The sequence below is a fragment of the Pelophylax lessonae genome, assembly GCF_965119305.1.
Source record: "Pelophylax lessonae genome assembly, chromosome: 8".
NCBI classification, from domain to species: domain Eukaryota; kingdom Metazoa; phylum Chordata; class Amphibia; order Anura; family Ranidae; genus Pelophylax; species Pelophylax lessonae.
In genome coordinates this window covers 237,314,136-237,333,974 of record NC_138775.1, presented here as the reverse complement: position 1 = coordinate 237,333,974, position 19,839 = coordinate 237,314,136, and the positions used below count along the sequence as shown (strand labels likewise).

At 41.4% G+C, this 19,839-nt stretch overlaps 1 protein-coding gene across 1 annotated transcript in view; it reads left to right on the top strand.

The window, feature by feature from the left end:
* The window catches only part of LRRC42 (leucine rich repeat containing 42), a 27,442-nt gene extending 10,380 nt beyond the window's left edge, over positions 1–17,062 (top strand). The window contains exons 5-7 of the mRNA XM_082266200.1: positions 6,526–6,639; positions 15,688–15,772; positions 16,521–17,062. Coding sequence (XP_082122326.1) covers positions 6,526–6,639; positions 15,688–15,772; positions 16,521–16,765 — 444 coding nt within the window. The 3' untranslated portion in view covers positions 16,766–17,062. The remainder of the gene's footprint in view (positions 1–6,525; positions 6,640–15,687; positions 15,773–16,520) is intronic.
* Positions 17,063–19,839: the final 2,777 nt, after the last annotated feature.

Sequence of the window (19,839 nt, the reverse complement as noted above, 5' to 3'; positions counted from 1 at the left end):
CGAGTTTGGGGTGAAGGAACTTAACTGGCCTACAAAGAGTCCTCACCTCAACCCGATAGAGCACCTTTGGGATGAATTCGAGCAGAGACTGGGAGCCAGGCCTTCTCATCCACATCTGTGCCTAACCTCACAAATGTGCTTCTGGAAGAATGGTTAAACATTCCCATTGATACACTCCTATACCATGTGGACAGCCTTCCCAGAAGAGTTGAAGCTGTTATAGCTGCAAAGGGTGGGCCAACTCAATATTGAACCCTGTGGACTAAGACTGGGATCCCACTAAAGTTCATGTGCGTGTAAAGACAGCCATCCCAATACTTTCAGAAAAATAGTGTAGGTACCCAGCGGATAACTTATAACAAACACATGTGAATAAGGTGTCCTAAATAAAACTGTTGAATAGACATCCAATATATACAGTGCCTTGAAAAAGTATTCATACCCCTTGAAATTTTTCACATTTTGTCATGTTACAACCAAAAACATAAATATATTTTATACACACATACAGTGCCTTGCGAAAGTATTCGGCCCCCTTGAACTTTGCGACCTTTTGCCACATTTCAGGCTTCAAACATAAAGATATAAAACTGTAATTTTTTGTGAAGAATCAACAACAAGTGGGACACAATCATGAAGTGGAACGAAATTTATTGGATATTTCAAACTTTGTTAACAAATAAAAAATGGAAAAATTGGGCGTGCAAAATTATTCAGCCCCCTTAAGTTAATACTTTGTAGCGCCACCTTTTGCTGCGATTACAGCTGTAAGTCGCTTGGGGTATGTCTCTATCAGTTTTGCCCATCGAGAGACTGAAATTTTTGCCCATTCCTCCTTGCAAAACAGCTCGAGCTCAGTGAGGTTGGATGGAGAGCGTTTGTGAACAGCAGTTTTCAGTTCTTTCCACAGATTCTCGATTGGTTTCAGGTCTGGACTTTGACTTGGCCATTCTAACACCTGGATATGTTTATTTGTGAACCATTCCATTGTAGATTTTTCTTTTATGTTTTGGATCATTGTCTTGATGGAAGACAAATCTCCATCCCAGTCTCAGGTCTTTTGCAGACTCCGTCAGGTTTTCTTCCAGAATGGTCCTGTATTTGGCTCCATCCATCTTCCCATCAATTTTAACCATCTTCCCTGTCCCTGCTGAAGAAAAGCAGGCCCAAACCATGATGTTGCCACCACCATGTTTGACAGTGGGGATGGTGTGTTCAGGGTGATGAGCTGTGTTGCTTTTACGCCAAACATAACGTTTTGCATTGTTGCCAAAAAGTTTGATTTTGGTTTCATCTGACCAGAGCATCTTCTTCCACATGTTTGGTGTGTCTCCCAGGTGGCTTGTGGCAAACTTTAAACAACACTTTTTATGGATATCTTTAAGAAATGGCTTTCTTCTTGCCACTCTTACATAAAGGCCAGATTTGTGCAGTATACGACTGATTGTTGTCCTATGGACAGAGTCTCCCACCTCAGCTGTAGATCTCTGCAGTTCATCCAGAGTGATCATGGGCCTCTTGGCTGCATCTCTGATCAGTCTTCTCCTTGTATGAGCTTAAAGTTTAGAGGGACGGCCAGGTCTTCGTAGATTTGCAGTGGTCTGATACTCCTTCCATTTCAATATTATCGCTTGCACAGTGCTCCTTGGATGTTTAAAGCTTGGGAAATCTTATTGTATCCAAATCCGGCTTTAAACGTCTTCACAACAGTATCTCGGACCTGCCTGGTGTGTTCCTTGTTCTTCATGATGCTCTCTGTGCTTTAAACGGACCTCTGAGACTATCACAGTGCAGGTGCATTTATACGGAGACTTGATTACACACAGGTGGATTCTATTTATCATCATTAATCATTTAGGTCAACATTGGATCATTCAGAGATCCTCACTGAAATTCTGGAGAGAGTTTGCTGCACTGAAAGTAAAGGGGCTGAATAATTTTGCACGCCCAATTTTTCAGTTTTTTATTTGTTAACAAAGTTTGAAATATCCAATAAATTTCGTTCCACTTCATGATTGTGTCCCACTTGTTGTTGATTCTTCACAAAAAATTACAGTTTTATATCTTTATGTTTGAAGCCTGAAATGTGGCAAAAGGTCGCAAAGTTCAAGGGGGCCGAATACTTTCGCAAGGCACTGTAAGTGGCACATAATTGTGAAGTGGAAGGAAATTGATAAATGGTTTTCAAACTTTTCTACAAATCTGTGAAAAGTGTGGCGTGCATTTGTATTCAGCCCCCTTTACTCTGATACCCCTAACTAAAATCTAGTGGAACCAATTGCCCTCAGAAGTCACCTAATTAGTAAATAGAATCCACCTGTGTGTAATTTAATCTCAGTATAAATACAGCTGTTCTGTGAAGCCCTCAGAGGTTTGTTAGAGAACCTTATTAAATAAACAGCATCATGAAGGCCAAGGAACACACCAGACGGGTCAGCGATAAAGTTGTGGAGAAGTTTAAAGCAGGGTTAGGATAAAAAAAAAAAAAAAATATCCCTTTGAACATCTCACAGAGCACTGTTTAATTCTTCATCCGAAAATGGAAAGAGTATGGCGCAACTGCAAACCTACGAAGACATGGCCGTCCACCTAAACTGACAGGCCCGGGCAAGGAGAGCATTCATCAGAGAAGCAGCCAAGAGGCCCATGGTAACTCTGGAGGAGCTGCAGAGATCCACAGCTCAGGTGGGAGAATCTGTCCACAGGACAACTATTAGCCGTGCACTCCACAAATCTGTCCTTTATGGAAGAGTGACAAAAAGAAAGCCATTGTTGACAGAAAGCCATAAGAAGTCCTGTTTGCAGTTTGCGAGAAGCCATGTGGGGACACTGAAAATATGTGGAAAGAAGGTGCTCTGGTCAGATGAGACCAAAATATGAACTTTTTGGCCTAAAAGCAAAACGCTATGCGAAACGTGGGGGCAGCATCTTGTTTTGGGGATGCTTTTCTTCAGCAGGGACAGGGAAGCTGGTCAAAGTTGATGGGAAGATGGATGGAGCCAAATACAGGGCAATCTTAGAAGAAAACCTGTTAGAGTCTACAAAAGACTTGAGACTGAGGCGGAGGTTCACCTTCCAGCAAGACAACGACCCTAAACATATAGCCAGAGCTACAATGGAATGGTTTAGATCAAAGCATATTAATGTGTTAGAATGGCCCAGTCAAAGTCCAGACCTAAATCCAATTGAGAATCTGTGGCAAGACTTGAAAATTGCTATTCAAAGACACTCTTTGTTCAACCTGACAGAGCTTAAGCTATTTTGCAAAGAAGAATGTGAAAAATGTCACTCTCTAGATGTGCAAAGCTGGTAGAGACATCCCCAAAAAGACTTGCAGCTGTAATTGCAGTGAAAGGTGGTTCTACAGAGGTTGACTCTGGGGGGCTGAATACAAATGCATGCCACAGATATTTCAGATATTTTTTTGTAAAAAATGTTCAAACCATTTTATCATTTTTCTTCCACTTCCCAATTATGTGCCACTTTGTGTTGGTCTATCACATAAAATCCCAATAAAATACATTTACTTTTTTTGATGTAAGATCACAAAATGTGGAAATTGTTTAGGAGTATGAACACTTTTTCAGGGCACTGTATGTGCCCATAAGGTTAACCCAGCAAATAGATGCCATAATCTATTTGAAGCTATCCAGTTTCAATATCCCAAAGGGCAAATTACATTATACCGTATAATTTTTCATTGACCAATCTTGTGATTTTAAACTGTAAAAATGAGTATCCAAGGTGAAACCTTGAAGTAGAAGTAAATCCAAAGCTCTTTTGGCTGTACTTCTCCTGTGGATCGCAGGAGTGAAGTTCGTTCTGCACTCCTGTAAACAGTTTTCAGCAGACAGTGAGCTGAAGCCCCCTGCTGGCTGACATCACAGAGCCGGTCCAGGCTCAGGAAAAGATCACAACCATATGGTCGGGATCCACCCACATGCCTGGACCGGCACCCGGCTCAGCCTCTCAGTGAGTGAGCTAGCAGAAAGCGGTGACTGACAGTCACCAGCTCTCTGCTCACAGAGCTCTGGGAATTGAGCGATCTCTGGTGTTTGATCGCTTGGTTCTCAGTCGTAGAGCCGGATGAGGACAGATCCTGCACCCACTCAGGTAAGTATGATTCTAAAAAAAAAAAAACCTTCCCATACTTCTCTTTTAATCTATTAGTATGGGTACTTAATAACTAGTTGCAATCAGGATGTACAATGGTATACACCCACTATTACTGTATCCAAACGTTATTCTTTGGTGGCCCCAAAAAGGCTTCTTAACTGTATAAAAAAAAAAAGGGTTTGTATTTATACCAATCCACGTAGACCACAAACTCTGTGAGCACAGTTCAAAAGTCAAGATCCACCCAGTTAAAAGAGAAGTTCAGGTTTCTTAACCACTTTACCACCGGAGGATTTTGCTGTCTTACGTCTGGGCCACTTTTTGCGATTCGGCACTGTGCGAATTTAACTGACAATTGCGCGGTCATGCATTTTTCCCACAAACAGAGCTTTCTTTTGGTGGTATTTGATCACCTGTGCGATTTTTTACTTTTTGCGCTATAAACAAAAAAAGAGCGACGATTTTGAAAAGCTAACAATATTTTTCACATTTTTTTTTTTTATATGAAATTCCCCCCCAAAAAATTGTAAAAATCAAAATTTTTTTTATCATTTTAGGCCAATTTGTTTTCTGCTACATATTTTTGTTAAAAAAAAATCGCAATAAGCGTATTTTGATTGGTTTGCGCAAAAGTTATTGCGTTTACTAAGGACTAAGGGAAAGATTTCTGTCGTTTTTGGTGTTTTTTTTTTTTAACGAGTAATGGCGGCGATCTGCGATTTTTTTTTTTTTTTTTTTTTTTGCGGGACTGCGACATTGCGGCAGACAGATCGGACCCTTGACTGACATTTTTGACACTTTTGGGGGTACCAGTGACATTACTACAGTAATCAGTGCTATAAATAGCACTGTTACTGTAAAAATGACACTGGCAGGGAAGGGGTTAATTTTTATTGGTGATCAAGGGGTTAATGTATGCCTGGTGCTTACCAACGTGTGTGGGGGGAGGGGACTGAGTGACACAGGGACAGATCGCAGGTTGAGCAATGCTGAACCCTGCAATCTGACCCTGCCTGTCACTTAGGAGATCCGCCTGCTTTGTTTACACAAGCGAGCGGATCTCCACACTCGATTCCCCGACGATTGGGGAAGAGCGGCGGTGATCACCACCGCTCCTCCCCTGGCCCGACTCCCGCTGTGACTGAATACAGCGCGCGCGCCACCGAGGATGGGGAATGTCTGGCGACGTAGGTCTATGTCGCCAGACGTTATCGAGCCACTTTGCCGCAGTAGAGCTCTAGTGAGCAGCGGTAAAGTGGTTAAAAAAATTGCCAATGTGGATGTCTCATCGCTCCTCGCTGCTTCTAAGACTGGGAACGAAGCAATCAAAGACAGCTGATCGCTCAGTTCTCATTCTTCCGTGGCAGAAAGATAGTGACTGTCAGACACCGCTGTCTGCTTTGCCCCTCCAGCACTCACTGGAGCGCTGGGCTGTGGAGGGGGTGGGAGCAGTTGGCTCAGGCTCTCAGCGGCTCACTGAGAGGCTGAGCCAGTTGTCAGTCCAGACATCTGGGTGGATCCCCACTATAAAGTCGGGATCAGTCCAGAGCCTGTAACGGCTGAGTGACGTCAGCTGACAATGGGCTTTTGCTCGGTGTTGGCTGAAAACTGATCACAGTTCTTTGATCCACTAGAGAAGAATAACCACAATAGCTTTAGCCATACTTTAGCTTGTATTTCCACATTTGATTCAGTTGAAATAGATATATTAAAGGCGAAATATTCTTCCATACGAAGGGTGAAAGTTCTCCCCTCCACAAGATGGCGTCCTCCATCAGTGTAAATTATGTAGATGATAGTAGTGTAGTTTTGTAGCTCATAAAACATAGCAGCAATCTCAAGATCATCTGTTCACTGACAGCATTTTCATATATAACGAATGTAGATGACTTCTCCTTTCACTTCATAAATGTACATCAATCCTTCAGACTGATATTGCTTCTACAGTGTATGTTGGACATACTGTAAGTGTTAGTATCATTGCTAAACCAGCACAGTATCAGCGTCCTATATATTTTCCAACCGCTTACAGCGCAAGCAGGTCGGACCAGCAAAACTGGTTAGGTGAATAATGCTCATTCCTATTATTAGGATGGATATTCTTGTGAAATAAAGATAGGATTACAGATTCCCCAGATTTATTCATAATTGCCTGCTAAACTTCTCCTTTATAGCCCCAGTCAATGTAACTCATCCTCCGCAATCCATAGCAGGGGAGGTCTGCAGGAAAGGAAAAGTTCCACTACTGTGACGCAGTTGGAGTTTTCTTTAAAGTTAGTCAGTTTTTGCTTTCTATTGTGGCACCTCCTGCGTCCACCTACCATTGATATGGGATACAAATATGTGGTTCTGATCTATGCTTCTTAGAATCAGGGAACCTAAATTCTATTTCTTTTTTTTTGTCAATAGGATTCAATTGTCACACGTAAGATGATAGAAACAAGGATGGGACTGTACCTTGCCCTAAAACCCCTATCTCAGTTTAACCATATAGACTGCAAGACTCGAGGCTGGGCTGAACAGGTACCTGTAAACCACACTGCTCCCTTACAGTATTATCCACAGGAAACTATGACTGATGGGTATAATTTCACCGCATGTAACGCTTCCTCTGTTTACCTGGCAAACAAACAGAGGCAAGGTTACAGCAGTGGAAACATAAAGAGAGAAAATGCTTACACTTGAAACACGCAAAGCCTGTTAAAACAAATAGCTGTGATTACAAGTATATGACCAGATAAGAGGAAAAGATTACATAGATTTGTCTTCAAGAGGTTGTAAACTCATTAAACTTTTATTTTTTTTGACCCAACCTGAAAGAGAAACGCATAATGAGCTAGTATGCATCGCATACTAGCTCATTATGAAATACTTACCTTAGAACGAGCCCCCGCCGTGCCGCCCGCTTACCTGTATGACGGGCGACATGTTCAGTAGCCCGTCTTCCGGGAACGCGGCATCCGGCCATCTGATTGGCCGGACCCGCGATTACGTCACTCACACGCAGGCACGCGGGAGCCGACGGTCACGGCATCAGGCTCTGAAGGAACGGCACCAGCGGCTGTTCCTTCAGAGCGCATGCACCAGTGATGTCACTGGCTGCATGTAAGGTAAATATCTCCTAAACGGTAGATGTTTAGGAGATATTTACAGTACCTATAGGTAAGCCTATGATAAGGCTTACCTATAGGTACAAGTTACAGAGGAGGGTTTACCTCCTCTTTAACCCCTTCCGTACCGCGTCATGTCAAATGACGTCGGCACAAATCCTTTCTCGATCCGGGCGGACGTCATATGACGGCGCCCGGATCTCCCCGCTACTGCGCGCCCCCGGGGGCGCGCAGCGCGGCGATCGGGGGTGAGGCTCGTCCCTCGGACTGAGCCCAACCCCGATCAAGGTAAACAGCCAATGAAATTGGCTGTTTACCACGTGATCGGCTGTGTCAATCACAGCCGATCACATGAGCGGCTCCAGCGCGAGCCGCTCGTTCCTTCCTTAATGCGCGCCCCCGGGGGCGCGCAGCGCGGCGATCGGGGACGAGGCTCGTCCCTCGGACAGAGTCGATCCCCGATCTAGGTAAAGAGCCAATGAAATTGGCTCTTTACCACGTGACCGGCTGTGTCCAATCACAGCCGGTCACAAATGTCATCAGAGAACACGGTAACTAGCTGTCACCGTGTTCTCCTCCTCACACACTGATCCTGTGTGAGGAGGAGATTGTGGTAACAGCTAGTTACCAAGTACAGTGCACCCCAAACACACTGATTGCCCCCCCCCCCCCAATAAAGAGCACCTGTCACTAGCCCATCAAAGTACCCGAGTACCTGTCACCAGCCCATCAGGTACTCTGATGACAGGTACTCGGGTACTCTGATGGGCTGATGACAGGTACTCAGGTACTCTGATGACAGGTACTCGGGTACTCTGATGACAGGTACTCGGGTACTCTGATGACAGGTACTCGGGTACTCTGATGACAGGTACTCTGATGGGCTGGTGACAGGTACTCGGGTACTCTGATGATGGGTACTCGGGTACTCTGATGACGGGTACTCGGGTACTCTGATGACAGGTACTCGGGTACTCTGATGACAGGTACTCGGGTACTCTGATGACAGGTACTCGGATACTCTGATGACGGGTACTCGGGTACTCTGATGACAGGTACTCGGGTACTCTGATGACGGGTACTCGGATACTCTGATGACGGGTACTCGGGTACTATGATGACAGGTACTCGGGTACTCTGACGACAGGTACTCTGGTACTTTGAGTACCCGTCATCGGAGTACCCGAGTACCTGTCACCTACCCATCAGAGTACCCAAGTACCTGTCACCTACCCAACAGAGTACCCAAGTACCTTCCACCTGCTCATCAGAGTACCTGACACCTGAAGTACCCGAGTACTTGCCACCTGCTCATCATTACCCATCACTACTCATCAGTACTCATCAGTACCCATCAGTACCTATCACCTATTAGTATCAGTACTGATCATCCGTACCCATCATCAGTACAGTATCAGTATCACCTATCAGTATCAGTACTACTCATCAGTACCTATCACCTGCCTGTCACCTGCCCATAAGAGTACCCGAGTACCTGTCACCTGCCTATCGGAGTACTCGAGTACCTGCCACTTGCTCATCAGTACCAGAGTACCTGTCACCTGCCCAGCAAAGTACCCGAGTACCTGTCACCCTTCATACAGCCACCATGTCCAAGTCCAAAAAGGTTTATATACGTCGTCCGTTTAAACCTAAATACCGGTGTTATGGCAGCAGATAGCTGCCATAACCCTGGTATTTTTTTAAACGGTGGACGGTTGGCTTTCCGATAAGGGTGGTCCCAGCGGCGGATTCGCCGCGGGGTCACCCTTCCGGGGTGGCGGAAGAGGTGCCCCCCCCCGCTGCATTCTGGTCCTTTTCCCCGTTTACCGGACCCGCCGGCAGCGGGGAAAACGATCCGGTCCCAGATCCTCACAGACAGGATGTCGAGTGAGGGCAAGCTTGCCCTCACTTGACTCTATGGTCTTGGAGGACCGGAGCTACGGCAAACGTCATTGCCTAGCAACCAGTTTAAAGGTCCCTTTTTTTTTTTTCATTTTATTTAATTTTGTTTTTTTTTTTTTTTCTATCTTTTAGTGTACTTGTGAGATCTGAGGACTTTTTGACCCCAGATCTCACAAAAAAGAGGTCCTGTCGTGCCTTTTTTTATTACAAGTAATGTTTACATTTCTTGTAATAGAAATAAAAATGATCAATTTTTTTTTTTTAAAAAAACAGTGTAAAAATAAAAAATAATAAATAAAATAAATAGTAAAAAAAAAAAAAATTAAAGCGCCCTGTCCCCGCGAGCTCGCGCGCAGAAGCGAACGCATACGGAAACCCCGCCCACATATGTAAACAGTGTTCAAACTACACATGTGAGGTATCGTCGCGATCGTTAGAGCAAGAGCAATAATTTGAGCCCTAGACCTCCTCTGTAACTCTAAGATAGCAACCTGTAGAAATTTTTAAAATGTCGCCTATGGGGATTTTTAAGTACCAAAGTTTGTCACCATTCTGTGAGCGTGCGCAATTTTGAAGCATGACATGTTGGGTATCTATTTACTCGGCGTAACATTATCTTTCACATTATGGAAAACAATTGGGCTAACTTTACTGTTTTCTTATTTTTTTATTAAAAAAAGTGATTTTTTTCCCAAAAAATTGCGTTTGGAAGACCGCTGCGCAAATACGGTGTGATAAAAAATATTGCAATAATCTCCATTTTATTCTCTAGGGTCTCTGCTAAAAAAAAATATATAATGTTTTGGGGTTCTAAGTAGTTTTCTAGCAAAAACAACTGATTTTAGCTTGTAAACACCAAATGTCAAAAATAGGCCTAGGCAAGTGGCTAGGATGCATGATGATGCTCCTTGGATGTTTAGGCCCCTCTATATGGCTAGGCTGTGAAAAAGTCTCACACATGTGGTATTGCCATACTCAGGAGGAGTGGCAGAATGTATTTTGGGGTGTCATTTTTGCTATGTACATGCTATGTGTTAGGAATATTCTATAAATTTACAACTTTGTGTAAAAAAAAAAGTTTTTATTTTTTCCCCACATTTTCCAAAAACTTGTGGAAAAAAATGACATGTTCAAAGGACCCATAATGCCTCATAGAATATACGTTGGAGTGTTTGCTTTCCAAAATGGGGTCATTTTGTGGACTTTTCCATTGTATTGGTGCTCTAGGGCCTTGAAAAGTGTGATAGGTAGTAAGAAAGTTTTATGTGTATTTATGCTCCTAAAACGCCTTATGGTGCTACTTGGACGTGGAGTCTCTTTTTGTGGCCAGGCTGTGTAAAAGTCTCACACATGTGGTATCGCCATACTCGGAAGGAGTAGCAGAATGTATTTTGGGGTGTCATTTTTGCTGTGTACATGCTATGTGTTAGAAATAGCTTATAAATTGACAACGTTTTGGGAAAAAAAAAGAAAAAAAAATGTTTTCTTCATTTTCCCAAGAATTGTGGGAAAAAATTATAACTTCAAAAAACTCACCATGCCTCTTACTAAATACCTTGGACTGTCTACTTTACAAAAAAGGGTCATTTGGGGGGTATTTGTACTGTCCTGACATTTCAGGGCCTCAAGAAAGGAGATAGGCAGTCAGTACATCTGGTGTGATCAATTTTCAGTAATTGGTACCATAGCTTCTAGACTCAATAACTTTCACACAGACTAAATAATATACACTAATTTGGGTTAATTTTACCAGAGATATGTAGCAGTATAAATTTTGGCCCAAATGTATGAAGAAAAATTAATTTTTTGCAAAATTTTATAATAGAAACTAAAAAAAAGTGTTTTTTTTGCAAAATTTTTGCTCTTTTTTTGCTTATATCACGGAAAAAAAAAACCCCAGTTGTGATCAAATACCACCAAAAGAAAGCTCTATTTGTGTGAAAAAAATGATAAAAATTTTGTTTGGTTACAGTGTAGCATGACTGAGCAATTGTCATTCAAAGTGTGAGAGTGCTGAAAGCTGAAAATTGGTCTGGGCAGGAAGGGGGTCTAACTGCTCTGTATGGAAGCGGTTAAGAACTCTGGCCATGTGTACGAAAAATAAATGCAGAATTGGAGACCATAAGAAGCATTGAATACATTTGATATACAGTAGTTTTATGCTGAATAAAATTATAGATTCTGCTAAATGAAATTGTGGAACTTGTACCACCACCTACAGCACCCTTTCTCCACCTTTTAATACAGAGGGACCCTTAGAATTGTATTTCAGCTTATAGGGAACCCTTGCTAATATTTACTAATAGAATCCACAGCTTGCAGTACATTAGTGCGGTGGTCAGGGTAAAGAATGCCCCCTTACATTGGTGATCAGTGGGACAAACGCTCCTTAAATTGGTGGTTAGCGGAAAGCATGACTCTTTTTCTTGGTGATCAGTGGGAATAATTCTTCTTACACTGGTGGTTAGTGGAAACAATGTTCCTTACATTGGTGGTCAGTGGGAAGAATGTTCCTTACATTGGTGGTCAGTGGGAAGAATGTTCCTTACATTGATGGTTAGTGGAAGGAATGTTTGTTACATTGGTGGTCAGTGGGAAGAATGTTCCTTACATTGATGGTTAGTGGAAGGAATGTTTGTTACATTGGTGGTCAGTGGGAAGAATGTTCCTTACATTGATGGTTAGTGGAAGGAATGTTCCTTACATTGGTGGTCAGTGGAAGGAATGTGCCTTACATTGGTGGTCAGTGGGAAGAATGCTCCTTACATTGGTGGTCAGTGGGAAGAATGCCCCCTTTACATTGGTGGTCAGTGGGAAGAATGCCCCCTTTACATTGGTGATCAGTGGGAAGAATGCCCCCTTTACATTGGTGATCAGTAAGAAGAATGCCCCCTTTACATTGGTGGTCAGTGGAAAGAATGCCCCCTCCTCCTTACATTGGTGATCAGTGGGAAGTCTGTTTAATAAAAAGAATAATCAGATACAAAATTACACAGACTTTATTGGCAATGCAAATGGTTTGAAAATATACATAATTGCTGTATAAATAATGCTTAATTTAAATAATGATTGGCACATCACAAACAATATGTACATGATTTAGATAGGATATCTTAATGTAACAGAAAAAAATATATTTTTACGTAAACCATACAGGGAATAACGATGAACCAAAGCAGCAGTTTATATACTTTCAATATAGAATCACGTGCATAAGTCACAAAATAATGAAAAATATTTCTACCGGACCTGTGTTCGGATTATGGACGATGAAGTATTTTTACATATTCTTAGCAAGCCGTAAAAAAACTTTAAAAAAAGAGATCCTTAAAGTGGAGGTTTTACACTTTTGAACTTGTTTAGGTACAGTGAATATCTCCTAAACATGCACAGTTTAGAATTTACTAAAACTGGTGCACGCAGCTGTGCATAGTAACCAATCAGCTTTTAGGTTTTATCGTCAAAATTTAATTGAACAAACAGAAGTTAGAAGCTGATTGGTTACTATACACAGCTGCACCAGGTTCTGTGTGCACCATTTAGTAATTCTTCCCCCATAATTATTGAACAACTTTACACTGCCTGTTTAAAAGGGAAGGAGCTACAGCCCTAATTATTCCTGCTGTAGCAAGCTGATTTTTCCTGATTCTTGCTGGTCTTTGGCCTCAATACCTTGAGTGATCTGATCTGGACCTGAAGATTTTGTTTTAGGTCAGTAATTCAAAGTATTAAAGTCAGGGTGTCCCAACAACAGCCAAAACACTAGGAAATCCACAATGACACTCTGTCCCTGTCTATGTAAGGGCCTATGCCGGTGGACTTTGGGTTTGTGTCAATGGCATCAGTTTGATGTTGGCTAGAGGTACTTGAGAAATCATTCAGATATAAGTGGTAGGTGCACCTGACTGGCAGTTAACCTCCTTCTGACCTGTGGTTGACCTACTTCAAGCAGGTTTTGCATTCCTATGTTCCTATGTTCATGTCTGTGGGGTTTTGCATTCCCATATAAGCTCATCGACGCAGGCCCTAATAAGGTTCACAGGAACTGTATAGGCACTAAAGTGAGATTTGGCTTCTGATTTTGGAGGTAGGGACATGCAAGGGTAAATATATATTTTCATCTTGGTATATGAAAGGTCATAATAATTTTGAAAAGCTTAATTATCTATCGAGAATAAAAGCTAAGAGTAGTAGATAATGTAGATACAGGTGCATCTAAAAAAATTAGACTATAATCAAAACGTTTATTTCAGTACTTGAATTCAAAAAAGTATTTTAGATTTGATTATGGCTTACAGCTAATGAAAACCCAAAATTAAATATCTCAGAAAATTAGAATATTGTGAAAAAGTTCAATATTGTAGACATTCTGTCACACTCTAATCAGCTAATTAACTCAAAACACCTGTAAAGGTTTCCTGGGCCTTTAAATGGTCTCTGTATGGTTGAGTAGGTTACACAATCATGGGCAAGACTGCTAACTTGACCGTTGTCCAGAAGACAGTCATTGATACCCTCCACAAGGAGAGTTATGCCTCGTACACTCATCGATTATTGGCCGTGAATTTTCGGCCAACGTCCGATCGGCCGATTTTCGGCTTGTTAGTATGATGCTTTCGACAACCGACTCCGACTTTTCGGCCGAATTAAATCTGGTGTGCAGGCTATAAAATTTTTGTTGGCCGTCAACACAACGGCCGATTTTCTGGCCGTCAGTACAGATTTCGGCAGACAAAAATCTGATGAGCAAGACTGGGCATGCTCAGAGAAGAAAAAACACACGGAAAGTAAACCAGCACATGACATTACTTCTGAAGTAGAATTTTGTTGGCCGAGAAAATTCGTGTGCAGTCTAAGCACATTCCAAGCAACAAAACACCACTCTGGACAAAAGACGGCCGATCGGTCGGCCAACAATCGTTGCGTGTGTACGAGGCATAAGTCACAAAAGGTCATTGCTAAAGAAGCTGGCTGTTCAGAGTGCTATATCCAAGCATATTAATGGAAGGTTGAGTGGAAGGAAAAAGTGTGGTAGAAAAAGGTGCACAAGCCACAGGGATAACTGCAGCCTTGAGAGGATTGTGAAACAAGGGCTATTCAAGAATTTGGGGGAGATTCACAAGGAGTGGACTATGGCTGGTGTCAGTGCTTCAAGAACCACCACACACAGACAGAAGACATGGGCTACAACTGTCGCATTCTCTGTGTCAAGCCACTCCTGAACCAGAGACAACATCAGAAGTGTCTTACCTAGGCTAAGGAGAAAAAGGACTGTACTGTTGCTCAGTGGTCCCAAGTCCTCTTTTTGGATGAAAGTAAAGTTTGCATTTCATTTGGAAATCAAGGTTCCAAAGTCTGGAGGAAGAGTGGAGAGGCAATGAATCCAAGTTGCATGAGGTCCAGTGTGAAGCTTCCACAGTCAGTGATGATTTGGGGAGCCATGTCATCTGCTGGTGTTGGTCCACTGTGTTTTATCAAGTCCAAAGTCAGCGCAGTCCTCTACCAGGAAATTCTAGAGCACTTCATGCTTCCCTCTGCTGTCCAGCTTTATGGGGATACTGATTTCATTTTGCAGCAGGACTTGGCACCTGCCCACACTACCAAAAGTACCAATACCAGGTTTAATGATTGTGGTATCACTGTGACACTTGATTGGCCAGCAAACTTGCCTGACCTAAACCCCATAGAGAATCTGTGGGGTATTGCCAAGAAGAAGATGAGAGACCAGTCCCAGCAATGCAGACGAGCTGAAGGCCACTATCAAAGCAACCTTGACTTCTATAACACCTCAGCAGTGCCACAGGCTGATCGCCTCCATGCCACGCTGCATTGATGCAGTAATTCATGCAAAAGGAGCCCCGACCAAGTATTGAGTGCATACTATACTGTACATGGACATACTTTTCAGTAAGCCAACATTTCCCTATTAAAAATCCTTTTTTATTAGTTGTATGTAATATTCTATTTTCTGAGATACTGAATATTGTGTTTTCACTAGCTGTAAGCCAGAATCCTCAAAACTAAAAGAAAGAAATGCTTGGAATATATCACTCTGTGTGTAATAGATCTATATAATATGAGTTTCACTTTTTGAATTGAAATACTGAAAAAAAATTAAATTTTTGATGATATTCTAATTTTTTGAGATGCATCTGTATATTCAAAACCCATTACAAATGGGTCATTTACCTGTAGAGCATAACATATACAGCAAAGCAGGAATAGCAGTGTGAGACCAGTTTAGGATTGAACCTACATTTTACAGGAAAATGGGTAGAAAGAGGAAATGGAATGAAGATGTATGGTGGCAGTGTGTGCCTTGGCAGATATTAGAGGAGGACGCATTGCTTAATCAGTGATTGAAGTAAATATTTTAGCCTAGATTATATATCCTTGCCTAAAAAGAGGAATTTTAACATTGGAAGGGTTGGTAAATGTTGATTAACATTTGTTGCAATGTTTACAAAATTATTTAATAAGATTTAAGGATACATTTTGTAAATGTATCTGTGTTGCATTGTATAGTCCACTTAGTTTGATGAATCTTGTATTTCAGCTTCTGAATCAGTGGAACACAGTTGTTGCATCAGCTGCTAAGCCAAAAGAGTCCCTAAAATCTAGGACTACAGCTCAGCACTTTTGTAAGTTTCTAGAAATACTTCTATATTGCTATATATAATTTTGCGTGAAATGTATATTATACACTGAATTTTGCAGCCATTTTTTACCATGTTTACAGTGCGTTTTTCATAGGTCATGTGACTCAAATGCAGCACGGGTGCGTTTTTGCCATGTTTTCAATTGGCAGGTGCGTTTTTTTTTTTTTTTTTGTTTGTTTTTTTTAATTTAATTGACAAAAAAATGTGGCAAGCAGGATTTTTAACACTGCAACAAAATTGCAACAGACCAGTGTGAAGACAGAATTTTAAAGGGAGGCATTTTTCTTGCACTTTTTTTTTTTTTTTTTTAACGCAAAAGTGCTTTAAAACTCAGTGTGAAAGCAGCCTGTCGGCCAAAAAGGTGCCAAAAAAAGATACTCCTATTCATTTAAGGTGATATTAAAAACTCGAATATAATACAATTTTATATATCACAAATTATATCTCATATATATATATATATATATATATATATATATATATATAATAATAATATATAATTTTTTTTTTTTTTTTTTTAAATATCTGTCCAATTTGGTTTTCGGCAAGTGCATCCTGAATTTTCGGTTTCAGTCCAGAATTTTCATTTCGGTGCACCACTATTGGGGACCTTTTTCATAATTTTCCCCACTTTATTTACTTGCTGTGAGCATTACTTGTGGATCTCCCTTATTATTGTAATTTGATGTCATGCAAATATACCTGATTAAATGGTTTGTTGATTTTATAGATGGAAAAGAAAAGGTAAACCATAGAGATCTGCAGGCCTCTACCATAAATTTTTCAGCAATCGCACAATTAAGACCATTGCAGTTTTACAGTCGGGAAAAAGGGCCGTTTACAACCCAATCAGGACAATTTCCAGTGAAAAGGACTCATGACGATAAAACCCAAGACGCCATCTCTTCTGCTCCTGCAAAAAGACTTTGTGTGTCTTTAACTGCAGAGGACTTGGACTTGCTAAATTCTTACTGAGCCACTTCTAACCTAGTTCTGAGATCTCCATGATCAAAGAGGAGCCACACTGAGTACACACAGTTTATTTGTGTGTTAGCCTTATTGTTTTATAGCAGTTGGAGCAGAATGGGAAAACTAAACTGCTTAGTATTATATACAGAGAACATCTGTACCCACGTGACACTGCATGGTTCCAGCAGGAAAACGGTAACGTGAATGCTTTACTAAAGGTTGGATAAGTTTTGCATTAGCCTGGGGTTACTTGGTTTGTCAAATCTTAGATACAAACCTTAATTTAGAAAAAGACCCATCAACCACTAAGAGAATGACAGATTCCACACTGCAAAATGATAAAGCTTTGATTACTATTTCTTTTCTTTCCAAGATTGTTTATCACTACCTAGCCTCCAATCTCCAAAGATTGTTTACATGCCACAACTCCTAATACCATCACTTGTGCCCACCCCTGATCTACAGCTGAGATGGGAAGGGATTTTTCTGTTTGGCCGTTCACAGTAGATCATGCCCAGCACAGAACCCACCTCCCTGTATTTCAGGGATGGGCACAATTATTGCCTCAGCAGCTGTAGTGTGCAAACAGAATAAAGGATCTATTGCATGCCAGGCAGTTCTGGCCTTTTCTGCTAAATACAGAATGCAGAACGATTTGTTGCAAGGCGCTTATTTTTTAAAGTGAGCTTGTGCCTGCTAATGCACACTTAAGCATGTGCATATTGTGAAAAATCTGTAAAAGCACTTTAAAACAAACCATCATTTCCCTCTATAGCTATAAGCATTGTGCACCAATGAATTTTCACATCACAGGCATTGAAATCTTAGATCTTTTTTCCTTTTAAACCCTTGGCGCCAGCCATATGCAAATATACAGCCCCTAGACGCCTGGTCCTCAGCACCGAGGGGCCACATAATTGCGTGAATTGCTGCCAGTACACCTGTGCAGAGAGTGAGCGCGCTGCACACTCTTGACACAAGTACCAACCTCTAACCGAAAGCTTGAAAGTTTTCGGATCACCTGACCGGCATGACAGCCAATCACGGTGGTCACGTAATCTTAAGCACCACCTCCTGGTGCCAAGAACCTCTTAAAGGGCCAGTGCTAAGAGGTTTATAGCGGATCTTGGCCACCTACCAGCCTTCTAATCTAAACACATAGCAGGCATTTCTAAGCTGTTGGAAACTGTCTGAAACCCGACTTCAGAGTGTGTGATGTGATATTTGAGGTGCTTTTAGATAGATCAACTTTACATTTAGGAGGGGATTTAAGAGTGCAAAATTTGTTGTATAGAAAACAATCCACCTCCAGGTTTTATTGTCAAAGCTTAATTGAACAAGCTGAAGCGGATTGGCTACCACACACAGCTACACCCGATTCTGAGTGCTCCAGTTTTAATAAATCTCCACTTTAAAGAGGTCAGGGATGGCTTGTTCTAAAGCTCTTTTTACTTTTTGTTAAGAATATGTAAATAGCTTAACGCCCATAGTCTTGGCACGGGTGCATTTTAAATATTTCAGGCCCCCTACACGTTTAAACATTTGCTTATCTTTAAAAAAATATATATGCAAACCTTTTACTGTGTATTAGCCTCTTTATGCCCACCACAGTCCTTTTTTATGTGAGCAAATAGGACAGATTTTCCATTCACATGACCACTATGATTGGCTGTCACAATGGTCACATGAGCAAGGAGCCCATCCTGCTGGCTCCTGATCACAAATACAGACTTGAATCTGTCAGTCACAGTGCTGGCAGCACACATTAAACTTACTCTCAGCACAGAAACCTCAGCCGCCATGGATGCATATGTGCAGCATGTGGGTGTTTAGGGTCTATCTTCTTTGCCACTGCACATATGTCTTATGTGGTCAGCAGGATGTTAATCATCAAACATATTAATTGCATGGCTTAAGTAAGGTTTTGGACATTTGTGGGGGTCTGTAGTACTTTAGGAGCAATATGTGGGGTCTTCTAGTGCAGGGGTTGTAGAAGCTAAAGATATAGCTAAGCCCAAAAACAAAACTATAATATAATGCAGCTTATCCTTCCCTAGATGTGGTGGCTGTATTCGTTTTCATTTTTCATGTGAAGAACATTTTCAGTAAGTACAAAATAAATGTGTTGATATTGCAAGAAATGCAGCATCCTTATCGCTTCCTCTGGAATATAATTAATGACTGAATCACCCCTGTGAAAGTTGGCATTTACTGAGAATATGCTGTATATTAGAAAATATCTAATGTTTTTATGTTTTCAAAATAAACTCTATTTTGGTACTTTGTACAGCTTCCTGCATAATTAACATTTCTTTCATCATTTATCTTATCTACTATGCTAAATACACTGGCAAAAACATTGACAATAGAATAGAACTGAAAATCAGCTGATCACTTTTTCATCAGGACAAACAAATACTCCGGCAATTCAAGCTTGCATTATTAGAATAACCAGTTAGTGTGGTTCATGATCTGCCATAGGTAAGGGATCTTCAACCTACAGAAACTGTGTACAAAAGTGCATTCCTAAAAGTGTCATGTGCAGGTAATTCATGTCAACCATCTTTATGTTGATTGAATGAGAACATTCAGAACGTGTTTTTTTTTTTTTTTTTCAAAATCTGTTGCCTGTGAGCCGTATTTCTTCACTCAGCGAAGTTTGGTCTTTATTTTTCTGCAGCCTTTTAAAGTTAATCTCCACCTTTTACTGTCACTTTAACTAGTTTGTTTGGGCCAAGCTAGCTCAAATTAACTAATTTTACACTAACGTGTGTAATACCCAGGAAGTGAGCAGAAATCCTTGCAATGACAATCCGCAACACTCCGGCACTTGCGGATGTATGTAATGCAGCAATCATTCAAAGTGGTGCTCCTGCTTAAAGCTGACCACCTTTACTGTCACTAGTTTGTTTTGGCCAAGCCGGTCCAAAAGTGCCGAACTGTTTGTTGTTTACCGGGCACTCGGGTTTGGCACATCACGGATCTGGTGGACAGATTATTGGGTGGGGCTGGGGAAGACCCAGCTGTCATGGTACCAATGACAAAGTTACAGGGAGATGGAGAGTCCTTAAAAACGATTT